A 25,116-nucleotide genomic window follows, 5' to 3' on the forward strand; every position below is an offset into this window, starting at 1 on the left:
TGACAAAACGGAGGCAGTTCCGCCTACCAAATCAGGAATGACATCACTCGGCAAAATCCTTACCGCTTACTTTTGCACACGCCAGGCATGACTTAATGCCTCAGGCTCTGTCGTAGCTTCGACTGTAATATTGCACAGTTACAGGTTTTTAATCGTACGTTCCATGTCTCCTACAATGCGACTCTGCAGCACTAGCACTCCAGCCAGATAAATTATGGAGTACTTAGTACTGACTACTACTAATAGTAGTGATCAGATCATGTTGTTGTGTGCCGGTAGATGGTCCGGCGGCATTGCTTCATATATATATCCGAACGTAAGGTCTCCACATAGGAATATTGATTGTAAGGCCAAACCATCTTCTAACTAGTGAAAAGCGGAAGAAGCCCCTAGCTCAAGACATCGAGATGTAAAGGAGAGTGCGATAGGAGGAGTCCGAATCGCTCCCCAAACGCTCTCTTTCTGTCATCGGTTTGTTCTCCTGGCACATCCGCACGTCCGATCGGACCCCACAAAAGTCGGACTTAAAGCAGACCGGGTGAAAGTATCGGCCATCGGACATTGACTGAACAATGAATGCATCCATCGGACCCTAATCAAGACCCCGCAACCCTGTCGGGGGTAAAAATGGGCTCGAATTGACATAAAAGCAAACTGTTTCAGAGCCACTCAATTTTGCATGCACCACCAAGCATTCATATCACCATGACCACCCAACCTCGCTTGAAAATCGCCCTGATCGGCCTGGGCCGTTTAGGTGCCATTCGTGCTCGGATTCTGGCTTTCCAGCAACCTCGCATTGAGCTTGTCGCTGCCTGCGACACAAAACCGGGGGCGGATGAGTGGGCGGCGGCAAACCTGCCTTCATCTGTGAAGTTTTTCGATGATCCGGAGAATTGCATGAAAAGTAGTGGCGCCGAGGCTGTCTTGATCTCGACGGCCACAGCTACTCATGCCCCCTTGATCCTCAAAGCACTTGATTTAGGTCTGGTGAGCTTACTAGCGACTGCCTACATGTGGGGGTCAATGGCTAACCTGTGATCCAGCATGTGATGTGTGAGAAACCCATCTCGGTAGATGTCATCACTACTGAGGAGGTCGTCGCTAAAGCCGCTTCTAAGCCTCACCTCAAATTCTTGGTACCCTTCTGTCGACGGTGTAAGTCGAGCATTTAATTTCCCGTGCTGAATCACGAAGACCTATCGACTAATCCAGAATAGACGATGATTCGTATCGTCAGGCGAAACAGATGGTCATGGATGGGTTACTCGGTGATATACACGCGGTCGAGAGCTCCTGCATTGACCAGCAGGATCCTACAGGTGAGCTATCTTTCAAACAATTACCGCCAGCCTAGTGAGCTCTAACCGTCTTCCATAGGCTTCTTTGTGAAATTCTCCGAGCAGTCTGGAGGTATTTTTGTTGATATGGGGGTCCATGATGTCAGTCATATTTCCATTATTACTTAGTCTCTGTAGGGCTCAGTCGCTCACACCGCACAGATCGACATTGGCAGATACTACCTGGATGTCAAGTCGGGCCTCATAAATCCCAAGAAACAGGTCAAGAGAGTCATTGCCATGGGCCAACAGGCTGTGTATGGCGAGCTTGCCAAGTATGGCGACTGCGACAACGGATGGGGTCTGGTTGAATTCGCCAACGGCAAGATCCTCACCTTCCACTTGGGCCGCACTCTCACCAACGGCTTCGAGGGGATGACCCGCGTGTGCGGGACTAAGGCCCATTCGGTCATCAATGCCAATTCCACTGTTAACCGTGTTGAGATTCGTGATTCGCATGGTGTGCGTACGGCTACAACCCCAGATGCTTTCATCCTCTACGATAAATCGTTCATCAAAGACTTGGAAGAGTTTGCGGCCGCGGTCCTTGACGGCGAGCCTCTCACCTGCGCTCCCGAGGATGCCTATGAGGCGGCTAAGATTGCCACTGCTCTACAGCACTCGTTCCGCAATGGCGTACCGGTATACTTTGATGACAATGGCCTGCCCATCATGGAAGTTGCGAAGGACAAGGCCTAATATTTCAAATACAAAACCAGTCGGTAAAATAGACTAATAGTTTTCCTAATCATATTTCAGCAGGTCTTTTCTTCAGCTGGCCATCATCGCCCATAGACAGAACTGTAGGTGGATATCATATGCATCCTTTCTTGTTTTGGCAGCCTTTCAGATGTTACCACGGGGCCTTTGTAGACGGGCGTATGCGGTTTTGGGATTAGATTAAACCTAAAATCCAGCACATTCTGAGATAGACTCCAAGTAGAAGTGATGGGTAAGCTTCTGGTATTGTGAACGAACCCAGTCGCGTGTAGAAGAACCCTGAGTGGCGGCATCGGAATGTTTAAAAGCCTTTAGCTGTAATTTCTGAAGCTTTGAAAACCGATACTGCGTGTAATATACGTTTGCTCAACATGGTAAATCAAGAAAATACGAACATCGTACGAGACTTGTTAGGTACAGATTTGTTTGGAACAGATATTGGCTCCGTTACAATATAAGAAAAAAAGAAGGGACACGAGGAACTTGAGCGGTTGAGAGCATGCAGAATGGTTGTAGTGGCCCGGCATCCCTACTGAAGACTGTAGCCATTGAAAGGAAACTCGGTCCCGAAGTCATCATACATCTGCCTACTCCACTGGAATACCTCCCAATATATCCTGTAGCAGCATTGGATCCCAAAAGTCTTGTAACTGTGTGGTATCTGTCAGTTCGAATAATGGGCGAATGCTGGGATAATGATGCTTACAAGTTCGTTTGTCGAGTCGGGGGTCACCATAGGAAGGGATGAGCCCGGCATCATGATATTATCGCCTGTTCCCAGCTCACCTTGAGGATGCCCATGCGGCGATGCGTTTGAGACATCTAAGCTCTCATAAGAATCGGTCGGCGTCTCAGCAAGCCGAATAGTGCGGATAGTCGGACGACCTTGACCAGCCCGTTCTATCAACGTAGTCCGCCAACCGAGTAACTCAACATCCTCACTATCCTCTCTGTCTTCTCGACCAATTTCCTGTCCGTCCGGATCGCCGTGGTCTCGCTGCGAGTCAACCTGTTGGGTGGCGGTAGACACTGTGGCAATCTTGGACGATGCCCGAGCGCGCAGTTTCGAAGGCCACTGCAGATTACGGCAGTATCTCGGAGTGTTGGCGCCGTGCTGCACCAAAGAGGTAAATAGATTGATCGCGGCATCAACTTGGGTAAGAGCGAAGGTAGCCATCGAATTTTGGGGATCGCGCAACACTAACGTCCCTAAGCAGAGAGCTGAACCGAACACGTGATACTAGGGTGCGAAACACTGTCAGGTTTCTGGTCCCTCGCTTACGAAAGGAGTAGATTGACCTACCCAGAAATTCCATTGTCTGGTGCTGACCGCGGGGAAACGGGTATGGATGTCATCAACAATAGCAATGATAATCTATCAATGTTAGGTGGAGGTCATAACTGGCTAGCCTACAGGAAGGGCTTACCCCGCAACGCTCGATCACTGTGAGAAATGAGGGCGCATATATGGATTTGGTACGTTCGTTGATGTCGTAGAGCGCTTTAGCATAATAAGGCCGATGCAGGTTAATTATCGTCTCAGATATGTTGAGTGCAAGATTACTTTGCTGCTTGAATCAGCGGACGCATGAATTGACGGGATGGGCAGACAAACCTGGAAAGAGATGGTCATTGACCTTGGAGATGGTTCTGGTGATGCCTCGATTGCCGCCTGGACGTGGGGGTACCGAGAGGGCATGGACAGGAACGCTGCTCGACAACGAAGGGAGAAGGGAAGGTTGCGTTCAAAGTCGGCCCTCGGTAGGGTTAGCATCTAAACCTGTTTTGCACTTATCTAGCAGGAGGACATACAGCCTAACATCTAGATCAGTGACAGCAGAGTACGGTGGTTTCCGTACTTTCATGGCCATATTGAGGATCCTTCAGTATCATTAGCCCGGAGAAATAACGGACAAAGCAGGGGAGGAGTAAAAATGAAGGACACACTCGGAAGAAAGCTGAGATAGCTCGAATCGTAGTCTGGAATAGCTCTTCTCGCGACTTGCATGCAGCGGCTCGGCGGGGAATTCGACGTCGCAATGCTCAGGATTAATCGCACACCTGTCCAACATTAGAAATGCAATAAGCCTACAGGCGGAGGGGACCGTACGGCCTCGAAAAGCAATGAGCCTGGAATGTATCGGCAGCATTCAGCTCCCAGAAAACCTTGCGTCTTTCTTGAATCACATCTTGAGAGAGGTTCCAGCGGGTACCGTCCCGGTGCATACCCATCTACATATGGTTCCATTAGATGCTGTCATCACTTCAAAGAAGGGTACCTACCGCTTGGACTAAACGCATGACCAATCCCCAAAGAGGCCAGGAATTGTCACCTCTTCCGCCTTTATCCAGTTGTCTACTCCAATTGTCAGCATGAAGAATCACGCAACGAAGGGGGTCCTATACAAATGCAGATGCGCCATTAAATGCTAACCACTATTAGTGACTTATCGGGCGCGATTAACTCAAGACTTACTAGGGTCTGGAGACCGGCTACCATGTTATTTGAGAGGAAGCGTCCCTTGACCAGAGCCAGCTCCGAGAGGTGTAGCCAGTCTTCGGTAGATGGATCGTAGTTGGGCATCTCAATATTGAACATGGTTCCTTGAGCCAGGATAATGAACACGAGTGCAATCTCCTGTGGATTGACGTTTGGCGATAAAGACGTCTGACTTGAACTTGCGTAGACTCGGTCAAATGTCTTGTCGAAAGTGGCTCTGGGAGCCACATCATGACTAAACCTTAGTCAGGGCCATCTTTCGTACTGGGTCTCCAACACTCACTGCCAAGCACAGTAGCGATAGTACGACGCAACCAATGTCTCCGCCTCCTCCCTTGGCGGCAGGCGGGAGAGCAGTTCGCGGGTACTGACGTGGGAGGCTGCAACGTTGAAAGGAAAGGCGATGGGAGCAGTACCGGGCGTTAACCGACCAGATCGAGATCGAACCGGCTCTTGGGCTATTTTGGGAGAAGGAGCGCGAGTAACCGGCGGACTGTCTGATATGTCTTGTGTTTCGGACTACCATTTATATTCTCAGCGGTCTGAGTGTCGGTCCAGCAAGGAGACGTACTTCTTTCAACCATTCACTGCCCGCGGTCGGTCCCAAGTATTTTGACCGACCTCCCTTACCCAACATCAATGTGCCATAGGAGCCGCTCTGTTCGCCAACCCCGACGGGCTGTGCGACGGAGTTCTGCAAGCCAGTATCTTTGCTTACACTGTGGTCAGCTAGAGGAATTCGGCTTGTGGCCATCGAAGGAGAATTCTGCAAAGAGTCTGACTGTAGCACATGGGCGAGGAGGGCGAGTTGTTCATCCCGTCTGCCGCTCTGCTGCGGCCCCAAGTTCCGACCCCGAGCGTCCGCGGAGCCCGGCGCAGCGACAATAGCTTGGCCATGATTGTGATGCTGAGGGAAGCCATGTTGGGGTAGCACGTCCCATCGTTGTATGTGGTGAGGGCCAGATTCATGGGTCGCAGGTGAAAGGCGAGTAATTCCGCCCGGGGATTGCGAGGGCTGATCATGCCCAGCAGCCTGGCGCGGTCTTTGGTGCACCCCACACTCTCTGCTGTGATACTGACTTAGCTGGCGACAGACCTGAACGCAGGGATAACGAGAGAAACACACACCGTGGCGGTGTTTGGCCGGTTATCCCCGGATTACAGAACGGGGCCCGGCGTCGACGGACACAATTGGAGCATGGCACTGCAATCTTTCTTCAGCCGGGACTCTCCAGACGCCAAGTTAGCTTGTTTACTAACCCTGGCGGTCGCATTTCATTTTCAGCCGGCGACATTCTGACAGTCGTAGCGTTAGCCATTGCGTGGCCGCTCTTGGCGTAGACCATACTGCAGGGATGGGATGGCACCAACCTGCGCAGCTGAGAGAGGGCCGTTGTCTCCTTTGTTTTTTGGGCGGCCCCTGCGCTTCTCCGGTTTCGTCATTCCGGCGCGTAGAACCAGCGCCTCTGCCCGATGCCTGGGAGGGGTTCGATCCTAACACGTTGACCATCATGCCATGAATATCGGACGATATGATGAAGTAGATTGAAATGCATGAGTCAAAGACTACGCCCGGAGTCAACCCATCCAGAGACACAGGCGAAAGTCGTCGGCATCGGATGGACGGGCGTGATTATGTCCGGTCATGTGACCATAAACTATATCCGACGCCCCCGGACGCCCGTTTATCTCCGGTTACCAGGTTGGAAGCATGCAGCGGAGCTGTTTCTTGAAAAAGGGCACGAGGGTAGCTGCGGCGACATGCAGAGAGAGATGGGGAGTATGCTAAGTGTGTTAGCGTCTGACACAATTCCAACGTTTTCTTTACATCCATCGCAATGGCTGTCACCATGCATGATTCTGTCCTGGACAGCAACAAGGCCAACATGACCGGTTTCAAGGCCGAGGTCGTCGTTAAGAAGCTGGAATGCCCTTCCCCAAAGCCTCCGGTTGACGACAACTTTATGTATGACTTCAAATATAATCATGTCTTACCAACTTCAGACGTTCTGGGGATCGAAACTCCCATGGACTGCGACGCCCAAAGGGAGGCCGAAGACATCGCGGCGCGGCTGTCGCAGGCAATGGGAGCTCGGGATGCTCAGACATTTGCTGAGATGTTCCTTCCATACGGTGAGATCTAACTCTCCCCGTTCGTGCAGGCATCCTCTAACATGTCCTTCTCGGTACAGGCGTTTGGCGTGACAAGTTGTCCTTCACCTGGGATTACCGCACTTTCAATTTTTACCCAGCAATCCTCAAGGCTGCCACGGACCTTTTCACTCAAACGAAAGCCACCAATTTCAAGTTCCTCACCCCGGCTCCCACGATTTCCCGGCCCTATCCGGACTTTGCTCAACTGCAATTAGTTGTGTCCTTTGAGACTGAAGTCGTGGTTTCTTCAGCCGTGATCAATGCAGTCTTCACCCAGGAGGGGTGGAAGATTTACACAATGCACACCGTTGCAGAGAAGCTGAAACAGTTTCCCGAACTTCCTCCACCCGACGGGCATATGACGGGTCCCGTTAGCTGGGAAAAGCAAAGAACTGCGGAAATCGATGCTGCCAACCCTGAGATACTGATCATTGGTGGCGGCCAGAAGTTAGTCTATCTCTTCCACGTCTCGATGAACCGTACTGACCCTTTGTTTCCTTCAATAGTGGTCTCGCACTAGCCGCCAGATGCAAGGCACTTGGTATGGATAGTCTCATAATCGAGCGCAGCGAAGAAATCGGCGATGTCTGGAAGAAGCGTTATGAGTACCTATCACTTCACTTCCCCCACTGGGCTGATGATTTGCCTTACTTTCCATACCCCAAGCTTTGGCCCACGTACACACCCGCCCAGAAGCAAGGAATGTACATGAAGTGGTATGCGGAGGCCCTGGAATTGAATGTTTGGACCAAATCGGAGGTCGTGAAGGCAGAGCAAGACGACCAGCATAACTGGACGGTCGTGATCAACAAAGAAGGTCAAGAAACCAGACAACTGCACCCCAAACAGGTCATCATGGCTACCTCCCTTTGCGGCGTCCCCATGACCCCAGAAATTCCTGGTATGGCCGATTTCAAGGCAGGTGTTATCCGCCACTCAACGGCCCACGACAGTGCGCGTGAATTTGTGGGTAAGAAGGTCTGTGTCGTTGGTACCTCATCCTCTGGCTTCGATACGGCCTTCGATTGCTCCCGCCGGGGCATCGATGTTACACTCCTTCAACGGTCCCCGACCTACATCATGTCGCTGACCCACTCCGTCCCGCGCACGATCGGTAACTATGGTCCTGACGCCGAAGGCAACCGGCCTAGCCATGAGGAACAAGACCGCCTTTTCTTTGCCACACCTACTGGACCTGGGGAAGAGCTCGCCAGACGTAATGCCAAGGTGTTGGAAGACCTTGACCGGCCTCTTCTGGATGCACTTCATGCTCGCGGTCTCCGGACCTGGCGTGGTCAGCGCGGCACGGGCGGTTCCACCCTCGGCCAGACCCGGAACGGTGGCTTTTATTTCGATGCCGGTGCGTGTGAGCACATCATCAATGGCAAGATCAAGGTAGAGCCAGGGTACATTGAGCGGTTCACGGAGGACAAGGTAATCCTCAACGATGGGCGTGAGCGCCAATTCGACCTGATCGTCTTCGCTACCGGCTTCTCCAACACGATTGACTCGGTCCGTGCCACTCTAGGTGACAGGATCGCCGACCAATGCGGTCCTATCTGGGGTATTGATGAGGAGGGCGAGTTCAAAACCGCGTACCGGGAGACTGGAGTGCCCAATCTCTGGCTCATGGTCGGCTATCTCCCCTACACCCGCTTCCATTCCAAACTGCTTGCTATGCGTATAAAGGCTCTGATGGAAGGTATATCTCCGGCTCCATACAAGGACTAGACCTTATTTCCTCTCCACCTAAGGACCCTCATAGACGATATGAGTACGATAAACATTGCTTTCAGAATGCGCCTGTATGATCACATGCTTTACAGATTATTGTGTGGGCAGAATTTGCTAACCCCACCTCAAGGGGAGGGAGGATGTACGTCTCGTGGCCTGTCTAGCCTAAGTACGCGAATTCAACATATCCTTTCTCTCGAATAACATTATTCCATAAACTTTATTCTTCGAAATCCTTATCAAGTCTGAAAAGTGTTTCATCTCCAGCATGTAATTCAAGATTAAATAGTAAGTTTACATTAGAACCTAAAGGCTTTTGTGAAACATCTGGCCAGTAGGATAAAGTAATAGTTCACGTGTAACTGGAGAACAATCGGACATATTAACATTCCTCGATAGTATATGCCAAGTTTTTGTCATTATGCTGGACCCAGATCGGTCCAGCCCATAGTGGCAAATATGACTGATTTTAGGAGATATAGTATAGCCCCGCTGCTTCATTGGTGAGAGGAATTTTCTGACAGAGCCTAGTTTTACTCATGAATGGCGGTCTGTATTGGAAAAGGATACTGGCTTTATACAAGTCGAAACGGAGTCTACTCAACAGTTCAATTCCTACTTTTATGAATTGAAATCTTCTATACCTATACAGAGTGGTATGAGCTTTACTGCGACTTCACCGGACCGTACCAGTCCGCGAAGCCCAGATCGAATCCCCACAGTGGCGTATTTAAGCGTTTCGCCTTCCCCGCGGCCGCCATACCGTCGAGCACATACAGATCCTCCTTGGATAGTGAAATAACCTCTCTGTTACTAGCGATGCGCTTCTCACTCACAGATTTCGGAAGCACAACCACGCCTTTGTTGACGTGGTAACTGATGAGTATCGTGGCGGCGGAGACCCCATTCTTGTCCGCAATCTGTTGGATCTCAGGATCTGACATGATAGGAGCCCCTAGCAAAGATTTCAGTAATTTGCACATAGCCTTTGTGGGACACAACAATAAGAGCTTGAGGAATCATACTTACCGGTAGAACCAAGAGGGGAGTATGCTTCGAGGAGTATACCAAGCTTGTCGCAATACTCTCGGAGTTCATGTTGAGGGAGGAAAGGATGCAGCTCAACTTGGTTTACAGCCGGCACGACTGTCCATGTCTTGCGAAGCTCCTCCAGATAGGGAATGGACCAGTTGGCGAGCCCGACCGCCTTGACCATACCAGCTTTGTAAACTTCCTCCATCTGGCGCCAGGTCTCATTCTGATCCCACGATCGGTCCACTGAGCGGGTGCCATCCGGGTTTACCGGCAGAAGCTCGCTCGTCTCATTCTGCATGGCGGAAGTTAGTCGCGCAGGGCTCTGGGGCGGAATGCCACCAATGTGAACTGCTCACAGGAACCAGCCGAACGGGCCAGTGAATAAGCTGACGAAATACTTCGTCAGACCAGATGCCATGCCGCATATCAAATGATATTGCACTTACGTAAAGATCAAGATAGTCGGTTCCCAGGCTATCTAGAGTCTTCTGTAGACCCTCCTTGACATTTGGGTGATGTGTGTTCCAAAGCTTACTGGTGATGAATATGTCCTTGCGAGGCACACCGCTATCCCTAATTCCCTGGCCGACCTCGTTTTCGTTACCTGAAATCGTGCGTTATTATAACTGTCGTTTGGGGAGATAACCCACCGACGTGGATGAGCTCACCGTAGATCCTTTTGTTCGTTAGCCAGCACTCGATGACGAGAGGGACAGCCGGGCTCACTCACAATGCCGCATCAATGTGCCGGTATCCATTCTTGAGGGCGAAGGCCACTGCCCTTGCCACCTCACCTGGCTCGGATTTCCAGGTTCCTGTGCAGACTCTCCATGTTATTGAGGGCGCAGCAAGGTTATAAATGTCAATGCCACTCACCAAGGCCGACAGCGGGAATGAGGGCGCCCGTATTGAGCTTGAAGTGAGTGGGAGGAGCCATGGTGCTGTTGTTCTCTAAGACTCTGAATGGTACATGCAGGAGTTGTCCAGCAGGGGAGGCCCATAAAAATGGCCTTCAGCCCAGCTGACATAACCAACAGAAACGGAGATGTATATCAGCATGTAAGGAGATATACCTTAGGCCATAGGAACGGAGTTGTGACACACCGGGGATAACTGGTTATGGTGGGACCTCAGCATCGGATATATTATCATCACCTCGGTTGAAGGTGAGTCTGCTCGGCTCACCATTTCGCTAGGATCAACTCCGGTCGCTAAGCGGCCAAAAGCCAAAATTAAGTCCGATATGACATCGGGAAGTTTGTAGTTATTGTTTTCTAAATACAATACTATACACCAACATCGAATGAAGGGCTACTGACACATCTGAACTATGCGTTGGGTGCCGATTATGCTATATTATTTGAAACGTCGGTAGGACGTCGAATATGAGAAGCGGCTTGTTTTAAGGATATCTCCAGAATATGAAAGTCAGCCAGTAGATTTTGTTAATTTGATTGTTAGGAATATGCTTGCAATCTTTTTCAATTTTATTTTAATTTTGCGACATAGTTACCTGTCAGTTATTAGCTTTTCCCCATTGATTAGACTCATAGTTCTGGTAAAGCTTGATGTGCATGAAATAAGAGGTTACAGAGGCTTTCGATCCAATGGTTCAGTAGCTCAAAGCTCAATATTGAGATATGACAACATTGCACCCAAGGCATGAACAGCCCCGTCCAACCTCCTAGAATTATTCGAAGAAGGAAATGCTGAAGGTTAAACTCAGACCCATCTCTTTTGAGGAGGTTACGGCTGGGGGGGGATCATCTAGTGCTCTTCCTTCAATTCTACAATGGCAATACGAAAATATAAGTCAATGTCAAGCCTACGTGTCCATGGTCTCCCGATGGTCTATGTATACTCTCTTATAACCAAATGGCATGCTTTATCCCGTTCTCTAATCCCTCCTTCATGGCAGCTATTAAAGTCCACTCGTCTCCCTTGTCCCCGTTGATTTCATAGACCTCCACGCCACCCCCTTCTTGTCCAACTACAACGACATATCTGCCGTCGTCACTGAGCCGCATGCCACGGATGACATCAACACCCGTCCGTACTTGCTTGATGTCGATGACCTTCCTGCCATCGCTGGAGAGCCGAATAATAGCGATTGCATCTCCCGGCGGTAGATCACGAGGCACATTGCGGAGGTATGGTTCACGCTGCGCGATGTGCCTCTCCCAGCGATTACTGGCGTAGATAACATTAGGAAGGGAGGGATGAAGACAAATTTCGGCAGAGTCCATCATGCCTTGATGATCAGGGTGAACCTCCGGGGGGATTATACTCGGTGCGAAGCCATCAATCGGCGGAATGCCCTCTGCGGGGGCAGCTGATACATCAAAGGCGATGACTGTGTGCGAGAGTTCACCAATAACGTACATTATCGTCTCTTGCAATTTAAGTCAGCTAGCTCCGGGATATGGGAGCACCGTGTTGAGTAAGGGTACATACCATTGGGAGTCAATACGGCATGTCGAGCGCCTGTTCCGGGAGGGCACTGTAGCCAGCCGCAAACTTCAAGATGCTGAACACCGTCACGCCGAAGTATCCAAACCCTATCGGATCCCAGATCTGGGGCGTATAGTATGCCTCGGCTGTCTTCCAATATTTGATGCACATGGCATTGTTGCTGACGGCCCTTGTTAGGACCGTGTCCAACCGACTGATATGGAAAGTCCGGTAGAATTTCTGCTCGGGGAGCGTTTTGGAGCAGCATCTTGCCATCGTCTGTCATGGAAATCGGATAGAGGGCAATAGATCCTCCCAGATACTACATGAAGTGAAATGTCAGTAGATGTTCCGGAACGGGAACCTGATGTAGACTAACCGTGCCAAGAGCCAGTGCAGCATTATCACGCAACTTGATGACTAGTAAGACCAGATTGTCACCAATAAGAACCGTGTGGTAAACTGAGTGATGTGTCTACCTACAGTGACCTGGCGCCCCCAGAGTTGGCAACTGGCTGGTAATTGTGCAAGCCCTTTTTAGGTGATCTATTTCAAAGGTATACAAAAGACCAGACTCGACCCCCTCGGATAGACCCACAAGTTGATCAAGGCCCCTTTGTGATGACGATAGCTCGACCCATGAAGCATTGAAGGGGGCTGCATAATTAGCAAGAATGCTCAATTTCCCTGTCTTCAGGTCGAGTCCAAGCGTGGTGAAGTCGGCTCTGTCGCCTGCTAACAAAAGTCTGTACTGCATAACGTTCCAAGGGGACATCAGTGATAGGATTGATCGGAGGGCATTGAAATGATAGATGAGAAGCTCATATACCCATGTTGGATGGTATGGAGGCCTATACTTACGCTGATGACCTATAATCACGTGAATTGCTGAGGGGGTAGAACGGGGGCGAATGTCCGATCCGCTTTCCTGCAGTGATTAAGTCCGATGTCTGCCATCCGATTCCGTCCACGTTACAATCGTTCCGAGCCCTGACGTGGAGAGACATGCACGGATGGGTAGAGGCCGGTGGTAGAAACAAAGTCTTTGATGGGGCAACTACTTCGGAGCATTCCGGTTTGTACAGGCAGCCTCCCCCGGGGGGCAATACGGCCTTCGAGACGTGTGGGGACCCCGCAAAAGCAATAGAATGGTCACAACAGTTACATATTCCTCAATTCGCATGTCGTGACGTATGTACTGTAGGAGCGATTGTTGGTCATTTACCCAACAAAAGAGTTTCTGTTGCAATTAGTTTTATGGGAGGCCCATGTGTGGTCCGTTCCTCACTTATCCCAGCTATCATTTGAAATCCGGTTTGACAAGCCGAGTTGCTGTTCGGTCGTGATTATTGCCAGGGTATTGCAAAAAGGACGTCTGGGGCGAACGGATCTTTGGTGTAATACAATTGTGGGCCACAACCGATCTGAGAGCCGTAGATAAATGGAACACAAACTATTGACATGGCCCATTCTCGAAAAGGCCTACCTTCCTCAGCACATCCTAAGCGGTATCTTCACTTCAGTGACTGAAGGCATGTGGCTCTGGAAACCCACATTTCTTCGTACCATCTAGCAGAGCTCGCAAGGCATTCCGTCGTAGGCAAAGTGCCCATAATGCATACGTCTCCCATCCATCTGGCTTATAGAGGGACGAGTAAGCGCGTTATTCGCTCAATGACCGACGCGACACGGAGCTAATTGCCACGGGAAGTAGGCCGAGGTCAGTGGAAGAGGGATGTCCGATGGGCGTGTCATTCTCGTAAGTTCTGTAAACAACGCTGATAGATGTGATTGGTGCGGTATACTCAATTACCGTATGGGGGAAGGGAGGGTGTTTTTAGACCCGGCCGGGGTAACTCCAGCCAGATATCCCCTGCCCCACGGGCTACTTAAGTGCTCATTCCTGCCTCCTCAGTCAGATAAAAATATGAGGTGACGGCCAAGAACTATAAATCGCTCAATTTCTCAATGCATCAAGTGTTGAAAGAGGATGGTACTACAGTGGAGCATGATGAGAGAGGCACCCTTGGTGTTGAAGCGGTGGATATGCTGCCCTCATATGGCCCGGATGGCGTCAGAGGGCTTTTCAGCTCGGGGTATGTTCTTGGAGCCGCCTGCCTTGCTTCTCTTGGGGGTTTCAGCTTTGGGTATGACCAGGGAGTCATATCAGTCATCAATGTCATGCCACAATTCCATGCGGCTATCCCGCAGGCGGAGAGTGAATTTGGCAAAGGGTTTATGACAGGCATGCTACTCCTCGGGGCATTTGTCGGTTGTATCTTCATGCCTTATCTTGCAGACAGGATCTCCAGGAAATGGGCCCTGACGGTGGTCGTTATCATTTTTGACATTGGGGCCGTTATCCAGACCTCGGCCCAAAATTACGGCATGCTGGTTGCCGGAAGAGCAATTGGTGGTATTGGGGTTGGTACACTGGCTATGGTATGGATGAATCTCCGGCCGAATGCAACATATTGCTTGCTAATATATCTGGCTACTAGGGCGCACCGCTTTATATCTCAGAAATTTCACCACCAAACCTGCGGGGAACCCTCTTAGTGCTCGAATCCATTTGCCTCGTGTCCGGCGCGGTCATAGCTTATTGGGTAACGTTCGGCATGAGATTAGTTGATAGTGAAGCTTCATTCCGTGTGCCTTTTGGCTTGCAGATGGTCAGTGCAACTCTTGTTGGGGTCGGTATCCATTTCTTCCCATACTCACCACGGTGGTTGGCGCTCGTTGATCGGCAGGAGGATTGCCTCAAGAGTCTGAGTCGGCTGCGCGGCCTTCCATTGAGCGATCAGAAAGTCCAAGCTGAATACAACGCAATCATCGGTGAGGTTAGAGCCCAGAAACTCATGGAACAACAACAGCGCCCGGGCGTGACTGGCATCAAGCGAGAGGCTCTGATATGGATGGACCTATTCAGGCCGCAGACCTGGAAGAGGACAGCAGTCGGCGTGGGTGTAGGGTTTTTCCAACAATTCTCGGGGGTCAATGCGTTTATTTACTACGCGCCCACGCTTTTCCAATTGATCGACCAGAAGGGCGAGATGTCATTGATCTTGTCAGGTGTATTCAATACCCTCCAGCTTCTCACTGTCCTGGTTTGTTTCTTAACAATCGACAAAGTTGGTCGGCGCCCCTTGGCGATACTAGGCGGTTTCCTGATGGGAGCCTGCTATATTATCATTGCCGTGCTGATGGCTCTTTATGGGCCCGACTGGGCTAACCCATCGGCCGGTTGGGGCTGCGTGGCGGTGGCCTTTCTTTACATCCTCATCTACGGGAACACATACTCGCCTCTTGGTTGGGCCTTGCCTTCTGAGGTCTTCCCCAATGCACTTCGTTCGAAAGGGGTTGCGTTATCAACTTGCGTCAACTGGCTGTCCAATTTTATTGTTGGGATCGTGACTCCGGTGATGATGGCTAATATTGGTTATGGCACATACGTCTTTTTTGCCGCGTGCTGTGTTCTCGCAGGAACGTGGGCCTTTTTTCTGGTTCCCGAGACAACCGGCAGAACACTGGAGCAGATTGACGAAGTTTTTGGCAATATTAGCAAACAAGCACACCATGAATTTATGAGGGAAACTACTTTCCAAGCGGCTAGAGGGGAAGGGAGGCTTGACGTGTGACTAGCGCAAATGGGACGTAAATCATGCTGACTACGAAACTTCATGATAACATATTCTGAATACCATGAATAGTCATGCCTTATAAACATCGTACCAAAAACCTACTTTGTTCCCACCTTGTCCTGTTCAGCTAGATCCTGTGGTCCCCTACCGAACGGCCCGAGTATTATATTGAACTGAAAACCCGGGGCTCCGGCCGGATTCCGAACACCAGGTGCCATGAGAACCCCGAAAGAGACTTTGATTTTATTTATCTCTAACTATATCTTGCTTTATGATGGGATTTAGGAACATGACTTTTGATACGCTGTTGCATATGAAGGATCGGGCAGTCTGCACTACGAGCAGCATGTTCTATATTAGGTGATTGGAGCGCTTATGAACAGGCCGAGGAATGATTATCAAATTTATCGATAGGCCAAAATTAAGAGTGATGTCGATTGCGCAGACAGTGATTAGGTAAGCGCACTTCTGTTGTGAAGGAATGATCCTATTGATCTTATTTATAATTAAAACGAACTCTTTTTCTCTACCATATCTTAGAGATTTCCCCTTGTTCGGAACGTTTTAAGCATGCAAATAAATCACGATGTCTTACGGATCATCATAGTTATAAGGTATACTCATTTAACAAGTTGTGGCCAGATCCTGTATACAAAATTGTCGAGGTGTAAGCCAGCAGCCGAGTGAGGGTGTATCATATAATGTCGCAAAGTGACAGATTTCATAGACGAAATATTTGAATACTAGTGTGTCTATCGTTAAGGTCCCGATAGACAGCGCAAAAATATTCCAATACTAATAGTTATTCATAACAGTATCTCTGCGACTATAGAAAAATATCTTGGATTCGTCACTTGCAATAGATCTAGGGATTAAGAAATTGGTTTCAGGTTGTGGGTTTTACGCTCATCTCAGGACTTGAACCATCAACGTCCGAAGCGTGCACTATTGGTAAAGATCAATTCAGAACATGACACAGCGACCAACGCCCCGCTCAGTTGAATCTTTAGTGAGGGCCATCCATCTGCCGCGTACGATATGTTCTTATTGCTTAAGATTATACTGTATCTTGTCTCTAGAATTCTAACAGTATCGTAGATCATTGTCGACGATAGGATGATCTGATTGTAGCTGAGACTTCAGTTGGTACTAGTGCTCCAGTTAATTGCATATCATTGGAGCAGGGATGTATCTGCCTGCCACTCATACTCCATCCGCGCTCTAACAGTCTTACCACCATCTGACTTGTCAGTTATCTCTAGATTGCTTAGTCAATAAAGCCTCAAGCAGGGTCACAATGATGTACTGGTGGTTCGAGAAAGTGGTAGAAGGAAGACGAGATCACGCCGAGAAACCCTTTTAGCCGCAGTCCACCGGGGCGCACTTGACGGTCGGCAACCCGGCAATGCAGTCGGTAATTACTCCATTACCTACAGTTGTTTGGTCCCCTTGCTGAGTTTTCATATTGCGATGCCAATGCTGGGAAAAGGGCTATAAGTCAAATTCTAGGCAATGCACGTTAAAAATTTAGTGCGTTATTCCCAGTACCGTGCGGTAAATGGCCTGAGCCACATATGTACCAGCGATAGTGCTTCTATGCGAAATAGCCAATATCCTTCCAGTGCTGAACCAACTTGAGCACCACCTTATCCTCCACGGCCTGCATCTGGCGTAGAGTGAGCGAACAGGCCCGAGAGCGACCGGTGGCCAATATAACATGCCGACACACGGCGGGTTCAAACAGCCGCGCGAAAAAGGCCTTCAGCTTCAGCGCGGGGTACCTGTGTGTGGTGCCCTCCGTCTCGGCTGCTTCCACCACAGCAGCCAGCCACTTGTCAAAGGGAATGCGCCTGGTAAGCCCTAGAACAGGCCCCACGGTGTCCAGTAGATCACTCCGTGCCTGACGGACGCATTCTCCATCCGATAGGCCGGTGCCAGTTGATGCGGCGCAAGAGGAATCTCGCAGAAGACGGCCGCCGCATCGTCAACGGGCATCCATGACGATGTCTGTTCATCTCTCTCGTCAGTGGTTGCATCTTCCAGAGATTGTCGAATTCCAAGTGCAACTTACCCCTCGCAGCCGGGGCAGCTTTCTAAGGCTCAACGATGATCGCAACATCACGGGCACCACCTCCTTGGTGATCCAAATACCCGTGGCGCGAGATCCTACGATAGGACCTCCTCGGACTATGGCGATCTCCAGCTCGTCCGAATACGTGACTGCCGCCAGCTCCAGTATCTTCTCGCAAACTATCCTTCCGTCGGCATATCCCAGTCCGGTAGCTGACTCTTGGGTGGCCACGGAGGCCTCCAGGATCAACTCACCGGCATGGGCCGGGGTGAGGCCACGTTGTACCACCGCCGCGATGAAAGATAGCCAGGGCAAATAGATGGCGGAGGAACTGCAACTGGCCACGGAGCGATAACGAACCGGGACGAAAGTCCATGGGCCAGACGGCGTGCATAACATGGGTGATAGGGCGCTGGAATTCTCGATACTCGCTTTCGTCCGTGGGATCACAGGTGATGAGAATAACTTTAGACCATGCAGCTTCGGAGAATACATACCTTCTTCTCCTGCAGCTGGTTGCGATAGGCCTCTGGGCTGACGAACGGGCTATGACTGAGACTGTTTCGAAGGACACAAATAACCTGGCTCACCTGGGCGGACTGCACTAGTTGCGCCAGACAGTGCGACCCCAGACTCCCAGAGCTTTCTGCAAGAAGAATAACAGCATTGGCGGGCTTGAAAGTGAGGATATCTGGGTGCGCAGGATATTTCCCTCACCAGCCGATTACTCTCCTGCCACGGTTGGGATTGGTCTGATTGGATGGCGGATGAAGCAATGACTGTCATGGTGTGAGATCTGCGAAAACGAGTCTCAATCACGAGAAAGACATCACCCCCCTTCTCACAACTGATGGTGGGGTTGCTTTTGGGCAACGACTGGTCATTATGCGACTGATCGGCGATTATTGAGATTCGGCCCATAAGTTATGCCCGGCCTTGTCGGTGTAATCGCAGCCATATTGCCCTTTCTAGCACAATTGACAGAACATAACACATCGCGTCCTTGTCTCGGCACTTATTGACTGCATTTTCGGGATTGCTGATTTCGAGGCTGTCCTAGTGGAAGGGGAGGGAGGGACTGGCGGACAAGATCCTTCTTACCGGGCGTGAAAGACAGCAGTCACCCCTCCGCCCATCTCCACAGAATATCTTGGGGTAACAACCATGGTGTGGGAATTGCTTTCGAGTAACAGCCGTGGTGGTTATATCATGGGTGGCCGAGGGCGCGCCGGATATTGACAGGTGATGAATGACGCAGAGTCCAACTGTGTTCATTGATACTAGCACCCCCCGTCTGTGAACGCCTGCTGGCCGAAAATAAGACCTGGCATCACCCTGCATCCCAGAACCATTCCGATCCGTTGCAACGCATGCTGGTATCATTGCCAGTGCGGTGACTCCCCGGCCTTGGGTGCCAACCCCATTGCACAGAGCCTTCATCACTTGGGCTCTCCGAAGACAATGTCAGCATGTAACAGATATGGTTGTGTGAGGTGCATTATGCGACTGTAACGTATGTCGCTTCTGCGTGACTGCGCCAAGTAATTCAATGTGAACTATGTCTGGACCCACTGGGCAGGTGGCCTAACAGGCGTCCAGGGTGCACCGGATCTATTTTGAGCGAGGATATGATAAGTAGAGAGCCTGAAACGAGCTGCATAAGTTGGTGCGCCTAACCATGCCGCCTCTGGATTCAGCATAGCCATACCTTCTCGGTAATGTGGCGTAAAACCGTGCCTACTTTTTCGACCTTGCTGGACGATCGATCTCTGCGGCCATCTGGCGTGCTCTTACTAGTCTTGACATTTATTACCTGGTGTGAACCCACCAAAGAGTGCGTTGACAACCAACTGACCCTGGACCGGGCCGCTGCGGGACGAATAGACTGTGGATGTCTCCCATACAAATTTAGTCGTGAGTCAAGGCGGGGAAATCCCAAAGACTGGCTTTCTTAGGCGGACGGGGAGCCTGATGTCTCTCCTCATGTCCCATCACTGCATATGGCACTTGCATGGCGGGCGCATTCCCGCGTTCTGAATGGCTTTTCGGGCTGACGGGCTTGGCCCGAGTAAGACATGTTTCTCCGTGCGGCAAGAACAGGAAACTGGGATCGGACCAGTCTACTGCTAAACTCAAGGTGCACGGCTTGCTGAATTCAGTACAAGTCTTGGATCAAGCTCGTGGATGGAAAGAAAGGCCACCGCTGCTCCATTGAAGTCCGCGATATTTATCAAAACCTCGTGATATGTACATCCTTTTATCGCATGTGACCTCCGCTGCCATCCGGACTTTGCACTGCCTACGTAGTAAAAATAGATGAGCGAACTTGCTGCCCATCACAACTAATGGTTATATAAAGGGCATCAGCCGGCTGCCATACCTCACTTTTTTCTTCACCATCACACTCACGAACTAGACATACCTCCACTATACCACCGTCACCGCGATCGCTGCAGATCCTGATCCCAACCCCAAGATCTCATATTCCATTACCTGTCACCAGTGATTTCTCACACCGCCATTATGAACGTCACGCTCAAAATCTGCTCTGTCCTCGCTCTAGCCGTCTCCGCACTGGCGTTGCCCACGACCGACACGCGAGTTATCCAACTCCGTCTTTGGGGCGAAACCGGTTGTGCCGAGGAGAACAACGGCGAACTCGGCCTGTACCAATCCGGCCTTAATGAATGTGGCACCTTCGCAGGTCCCGAAGCCATCCACTCTATCACCACCTACTACGTTGTATCCGGGTATGCTGGTAAGTCTATTTTGCACTTCTCTAAGTCCTGTTGGGCCAGCTGACAATATGTTCTTAGCTCAATTCTTCACCGACTCGAATTGTCAGGAAGGCCTTCAGAATGTAACAACACCAGGATGTCTCAACGGTGACACTGCGTTCGCCAGCTATAAGCTGGTTCTGACCTAGTAGTGGATTGGAAGCAGATGAGCAGTGCAGAGATGGATAGATGATATTGAACTATAGTTGTGAATGTTAAGAGAATAGTGCACTATATTCATGATCGAGAATATGTGAGATTCCAGAATAGACTATGTAAAGAGAATCGACATTATGTGAGTAGAATCCAGCTTCGATACGTCTGCTATTTTCCTTGTGATATAAATACTACAAAGAGCATTTGGACCTAAGATGTCGGTAGGATTGGGAAGAATCTGACTGTAAAAGGTATAAAGCATGACAGGAGTCCTTTGTATCACTGCAAATATCGTATATTTCCGAGCCTATATGTCATATCCTGCTGAAGTATAAACTAGAACAGGGTGCGAATCCTCTATTCTTTAGACGTGTAATAACTATGACCTAGTGATATCCCTGCGGCCCGATTGAGTGACGTCGTGGTTCATATGCATCCAGGCTGTTGGAACAGATGTTCGTTTCTAAGGATCCTACATAAAGTCAGTGTTCCTCTCGAAACAGTTTTTAAATTAAAATTTTCAATTACTGCATAATTTAATTCACTTTGCCCTAATATTATACTCAAACTGTAAAAAGAGATTAGTACCATCAGCCCGAAGTTGTTTCTTACCACAGAAGTGTTTATCACTGGTCGCATCATTCACCCCAAAGTAAATAAAACAAAAGCTGAATGAAACATGATATTATTAGATAATCTTCCCTTTCCGTCCCTTTGAAGTGAAGCATTATCTTGGAAAGTACTCCTGAAGGCGTAGGAGCTTCCATTGCAAACGTTCTTTTAGTATATCCAAAAACATTTATAATTTTCAAAGATATTCGTTTACCAGTAAATTGGCCGTGAACATCTGCCTTCTAGGTACATACTATTATTGCCTTAGGAATGAATCTGACATGAGTGCATGCCGATCGATTGTGCTATATAATGTACCACCATTTGCTGGTACCACCATTTGCTGACCACGTCGTCTTTCCCTCCAAGGGGCTTCAATGATTGTTCTAGTATAGCGTCCTGGAAGAACCATATACGACGGTAAATGCCGTGTTGCTATACATAAGAACACCCTTTATTATGTATTCCATGATGCAAAGTAAAACTAGTGAGTGTTATTCCAAGATAGGAAGAAATCTGAACATCGCTATACCAGCGGCTATAAAAGTCCTTTTCCAGTATTTCACGCCCCGAAGACCAGTCACCCGAACCATGTATCCCTCATCCCGACGTACGGATATTTAAGGCTTCACAAACTATTGTGATACACGGGGTCGATCATGAAGAATGGAAATGCACAATGTGGCGAAGTGAACCGATGTTCACAGGCATTCGAGTCAAACATCATTTTGAGATACTCCCTTTCTTATCGTGTGCATATTGCGCCGCCAACGGCGCTTCAAGAGGATGAACAGGGTTACTTTCCAACACAAAGGGCTTGACAGGGTCAGAGCTCTCCGTTGGATTGTATGCCGGCTGCTGCAGATTGCGAGGGATTCTACCCCAGCAGAGCGGCGCTTGCTGCTCGGCGGTCTGGCTTTCCGGAGCAGGCGACTCACGACCCTCGAGCTGAGCGCAGAGTAAATTCTTCTTTGCCTCCATTGTATCTGTATAGTGATGATTGATCGATAAATTCAATGAGTCCACGAGATGAACGATGAGCAGCACCTGACTTGGCCTCGCTTCCTGTTGTTCCGGGATACGTGGTAACCACTACACTTTCTGTAGCTCTTCGTTGCTTGGATCTAGTAGAAGCCACTATCAGTTCACTGATCGGCCGACGTATAGAGGACGTACTAGGGAAAGGAGACCTGCATTTCAAGGAGTTGTTAAGCGGCTTGCAGGATTAACATGAGAGGGAGGATTGGGACACCCCAGTAATAGACAGGTATAGATAATCATGACGTAGAAGTCCTTACTAATACGGTCATCTGCCCTCCAGATTGAGAAACTGATCTCCCCGGAAACAAATCTTTGAAACCATGGTTCATTCCAACTCCCTCTAACCGTAAAACCCCGGAATGGTAGTAAGCCAGGAAATATGCAACGCCATCGAGCACATTGAACATTTTATTGAAAATTATTAAGAGCTCGGACATTTATTTACTAACTTATTCTTTTTACTGAAGGACTATATCCCAATTCATGACAAAGTGTGTCCCTATTTTTATTCCAGCGTATGTTACTTACAAGCCCACTATTTGTGGGACTTGATTTTTATAGCAGAAAGAATTGCAATACACAGCCCGGGGACGCTGAGGATGAGCAAAAATATTATTACATATCAATGTTCACATTATGTACCATCAAGAAGAATATTGCCCCACTGGACGAAGTCCTCGCCCAAGATAATGAAGTCTGGCCCTCCTATTGATGCTGTAATTGAGGATGTCGACAATATTGCTGGCTGGCGAGTGGTGCCCCTGCCATCACGGAACCCGTGGATGGATTCAGCTGAGGACGTTGACGCCGACTATTTCAACACTAATGTTAACTCGCGAGTTCTAAGACAGCGGTCCACGAGGTATCATCCCCAGAGTAATGATAGCATGATTAAACCATTTGTCCCTCAAGACGATTCTCTTGCCATAATATGGAGACTCCCATCTACAGAGTAACATTTTGCTAACCATATTGACTTGGCCACTCACATACCGTCCCAGATATCACCATCATATCATAGAAAGTCAACACGTATGATGCTTCCAGGTACTATATGTATGTCACATCCTCTCTAATATTTCCCTTGCAGTGCTGCAACAACGGCGTCTCCAAACTCCTGAGTGCTTGAATTTCCACCAAGGTCAGGAGTGCGAAGTCCCCTATCCAAAACGGCACGCACGGCATCCTCAATTTGGCGCGCTTCGTTCTCCATATTGAAAGAGTACCGGAACATCAGGCTCACACAGAGGATCATCGCAGTTGGATTCGCGATGTTCTTACCGGCTATTCTTCAAGATGTCAGCAATGGTATATTCGTGCCATCTAGAAAGACATACGTCGGAGCAGAGCCATGCGTTGGTTCATATAGACCGCGAACCTTTTCCTGCTTGCCAGGATGAGGAAGACCATCCAAGCTGGCACTAGGCAGGACACCTAATGTTCCAATCAGTGACCCCGCCTGGTCTGATATCATGTCTCCGAAGGTATTGTCTGCCAGAATCACACCGTTGAGGACTCGTGGATCGGTTGCCATGATCAATGATGCTGAATCTGCGAGCTGGTGGACCAATTTGACTTGTGGATACTCTACTGAAATTGTGTTCTCGACAACGCGACGCCACAGACGCGACGAGGCCAGTACATTGGCTTTGTCAAGAGAAATCACAGGCCACGGCGGGTCATGCCGCAGGGCAAGCTCTGCAGCGAGACGAGCAATGCGTTGAATTTCGGTGGTGGAATAACCCCACTCATCCATTGCTGCACTCGTGTTAGAGCATCATGCTAGCCACCTTTTCTGGCTTACACGGTAGAATGGAATTTACCATAATTCTCTTCCTCAACCTTTTTGCCAAAATAGGCCCCTCCACAATTCTCCCGCACCACTACAAAATCGACCCCCTCGATAACCTCCTGCCTGAAAGGTGAAAAGTCCCTCGCAATTTCCCGACTCGGTACATCCACTGAACACGGTCTCAAATTTGCGTATATGTCCATGGCTTTGCGTACCTGTAACAGACCCCCCTCTGGCCCGTCGAGTCCGCGCCTGATATGATCCCACTTGGGACCCCCGACTGCTGCGAAGAGTACAGCGTCTGCAGCGACCGCAGCGTCTTTGACGGGTTGCGTGACGGAATGACCATGGGTATCGATAGAGATCCCGCCAATGAGTTCTTCTTGCAGGTGGAACTGCATGGAGGAACTGTTAAAGGTTCGCAGGACCTTTATGGCTTCGGCCATGACCTCCGGGCCGATGCCGTCGCCGGGAAGGACAAGGATGTTATAGGCTCTTGTACCAGACATCGTCTTTGTAGCCTGTAGATGTGAGTCAGCAGTTAATAATGTGGGTGTGAATATCATGGAATTGTGTAAAGCATCCCTCTCGTGGGAACGGTTGTGCTATATCCGCTCCGCGGTCGGAGATCAGGCCGAAAGTGCGGGGAAGGAACCCACCGGCGTTCTCCCGACAATGTTGGAGGACATGGACTTGTTGTCATACACCTGTCGATATAATTTATCCGACGTAATAATTAGCCCATTTATTATCGGGTGAGACGAAACAATCAACCGTTCTATCACCTACTAAGGGTAGAACCTTGGCAGCCAACCACGCACTGGGTATTGGTGACCATGAATCTGAGATATCGGAGGCAGCCCAAGTATTGAACAGGGGAATTACTTTATTGGTCTAATTCGGGGCGGAGTCAAACCAAAGGCGATCCACTGGTTTATAGAAACAATATAGTTGATGCAGAGGTGCGAAATTCCATCTACTAGTCAAAATAGTAAGCCTGTCAACCGGATAAGCAATCATCTACACCCAGAGACCATAAAAACAACAATGTATATATATCTATAAATGTAAGCCAGAGAGACTATTAGGTAC

At 49.5% G+C, this 25,116-nt stretch overlaps 10 protein-coding genes across 10 annotated transcripts; 4 read left to right on the forward strand and 6 right to left on the reverse strand.

Moving 5' to 3' along the window:
• Positions 1-705: 705 nt before the first annotated feature.
• Positions 706-2,039, forward strand: An04g10040 (uncharacterized protein; the record flags this gene model as incomplete). Its single annotated transcript, XM_001402323.1, has 5 exons — positions 706-990; positions 1,047-1,158; positions 1,221-1,322; positions 1,381-1,442; positions 1,503-2,039. 5 exons carry the CDS (start codon positions 706-708, stop codon positions 2,037-2,039), a joined length of 1,098 nt encoding a protein of 365 aa, XP_001402360.1.
• Positions 2,040-2,647: 608 nt separating this feature from the next.
• An04g10050 (uncharacterized protein) lies at positions 2,648-6,073 on the reverse strand (the record flags this gene model as incomplete). The annotated part of the gene is made up of 15 exons (XM_059747801.1): positions 2,648-2,710; positions 2,767-3,174; positions 3,343-3,435; positions 3,488-3,628; positions 3,676-3,817; positions 3,873-3,941; positions 4,008-4,121; positions 4,153-4,292; positions 4,344-4,460; positions 4,537-4,795; positions 4,844-5,079; positions 5,132-5,627; positions 5,689-5,764; positions 5,821-5,856; positions 5,932-6,073. 15 exons carry the CDS (start codon positions 6,071-6,073, stop codon positions 2,648-2,650), a joined length of 2,532 nt encoding a protein of 843 aa, XP_059600726.1.
• A 325-nt stretch (positions 6,074-6,398) lies between these two features.
• An04g10060 (uncharacterized protein) lies at positions 6,399-8,445 on the forward strand (the record flags this gene model as incomplete). Its single annotated transcript, XM_059747802.1, has 3 exons — positions 6,399-6,693; positions 6,813-7,161; positions 7,221-8,445. 3 exons carry the CDS (start codon positions 6,399-6,401, stop codon positions 8,443-8,445), a joined length of 1,869 nt encoding a protein of 622 aa, XP_059600727.1.
• A 668-nt stretch (positions 8,446-9,113) lies between these two features.
• Positions 9,114-10,420, reverse strand: An04g10070 (uncharacterized protein; the record flags this gene model as incomplete). The annotated part of the gene is made up of 6 exons (XM_059747803.1): positions 9,114-9,403; positions 9,478-9,805; positions 9,930-10,087; positions 10,152-10,159; positions 10,214-10,298; positions 10,360-10,420. 6 exons carry the CDS (start codon positions 10,418-10,420, stop codon positions 9,114-9,116), a joined length of 930 nt encoding a protein of 309 aa, XP_059600728.1.
• A 928-nt stretch (positions 10,421-11,348) lies between these two features.
• On the reverse strand, positions 11,349-12,691 carry An04g10080 (uncharacterized protein; the record flags this gene model as incomplete). The annotated part of the gene is made up of 4 exons (XM_001402327.3): positions 11,349-11,875; positions 11,938-12,256; positions 12,314-12,354; positions 12,418-12,691. The coding sequence occupies 4 exons, from the start codon at positions 12,689-12,691 to the stop codon at positions 11,349-11,351; spliced, it is 1,161 nt and encodes a 386-aa protein (XP_001402364.3).
• Positions 12,692-13,902: 1,211 nt separating this feature from the next.
• An04g10090 (uncharacterized protein) lies at positions 13,903-15,572 on the forward strand (the record flags this gene model as incomplete). Its single annotated transcript, XM_059747804.1, has 3 exons — positions 13,903-14,030; positions 14,076-14,376; positions 14,436-15,572. 3 exons carry the CDS (start codon positions 13,903-13,905, stop codon positions 15,570-15,572), a joined length of 1,566 nt encoding a protein of 521 aa, XP_059600729.1.
• Positions 15,573-17,169: 1,597 nt separating this feature from the next.
• Positions 17,170-18,432, reverse strand: An04g10100 (uncharacterized protein; the record flags this gene model as incomplete). The annotated part of the gene is made up of 4 exons (XM_059747806.1): positions 17,170-17,475; positions 17,647-18,111; positions 18,144-18,292; positions 18,375-18,432. The coding sequence occupies 4 exons, from the start codon at positions 18,430-18,432 to the stop codon at positions 17,170-17,172; spliced, it is 978 nt and encodes a 325-aa protein (XP_059600730.1).
• Positions 18,433-20,169: 1,737 nt separating this feature from the next.
• Positions 20,170-20,969, forward strand: An04g10110 (uncharacterized protein; the record flags this gene model as incomplete). Its single annotated transcript, XM_059747807.1, has 3 exons — positions 20,170-20,404; positions 20,630-20,718; positions 20,925-20,969. The coding sequence occupies 3 exons, from the start codon at positions 20,170-20,172 to the stop codon at positions 20,967-20,969; spliced, it is 369 nt and encodes a 122-aa protein (XP_059600731.1).
• Positions 20,970-21,914: 945 nt separating this feature from the next.
• An04g10120 (uncharacterized protein) lies at positions 21,915-23,246 on the reverse strand (the record flags this gene model as incomplete). Its single annotated transcript, XM_059747808.1, has 6 exons — positions 21,915-22,283; positions 22,368-22,381; positions 22,682-22,731; positions 22,761-22,779; positions 22,875-23,043; positions 23,226-23,246. 6 exons carry the CDS (start codon positions 23,244-23,246, stop codon positions 21,915-21,917), a joined length of 642 nt encoding a protein of 213 aa, XP_059600732.1.
• A 58-nt stretch (positions 23,247-23,304) lies between these two features.
• leu2B (3-isopropylmalate dehydrogenase leu2B-Aspergillus niger) lies at positions 23,305-24,533 on the reverse strand (the record flags this gene model as incomplete). The annotated part of the gene is made up of 3 exons (XM_001402332.1): positions 23,305-23,521; positions 23,570-23,990; positions 24,056-24,533. 3 exons carry the CDS (start codon positions 24,531-24,533, stop codon positions 23,305-23,307), a joined length of 1,116 nt encoding a protein of 371 aa, XP_001402369.1.
• Between the last annotated feature and the right edge of the window lie 583 nt (positions 24,534-25,116).

The sequence above is a fragment of the Aspergillus niger genome (genome assembly GCF_000002855.4).
Source record: "Aspergillus niger supercontig An04".
In the NCBI taxonomy this organism is placed as follows: Eukaryota; Fungi; Ascomycota; class Eurotiomycetes; order Eurotiales; family Aspergillaceae; genus Aspergillus; species Aspergillus niger.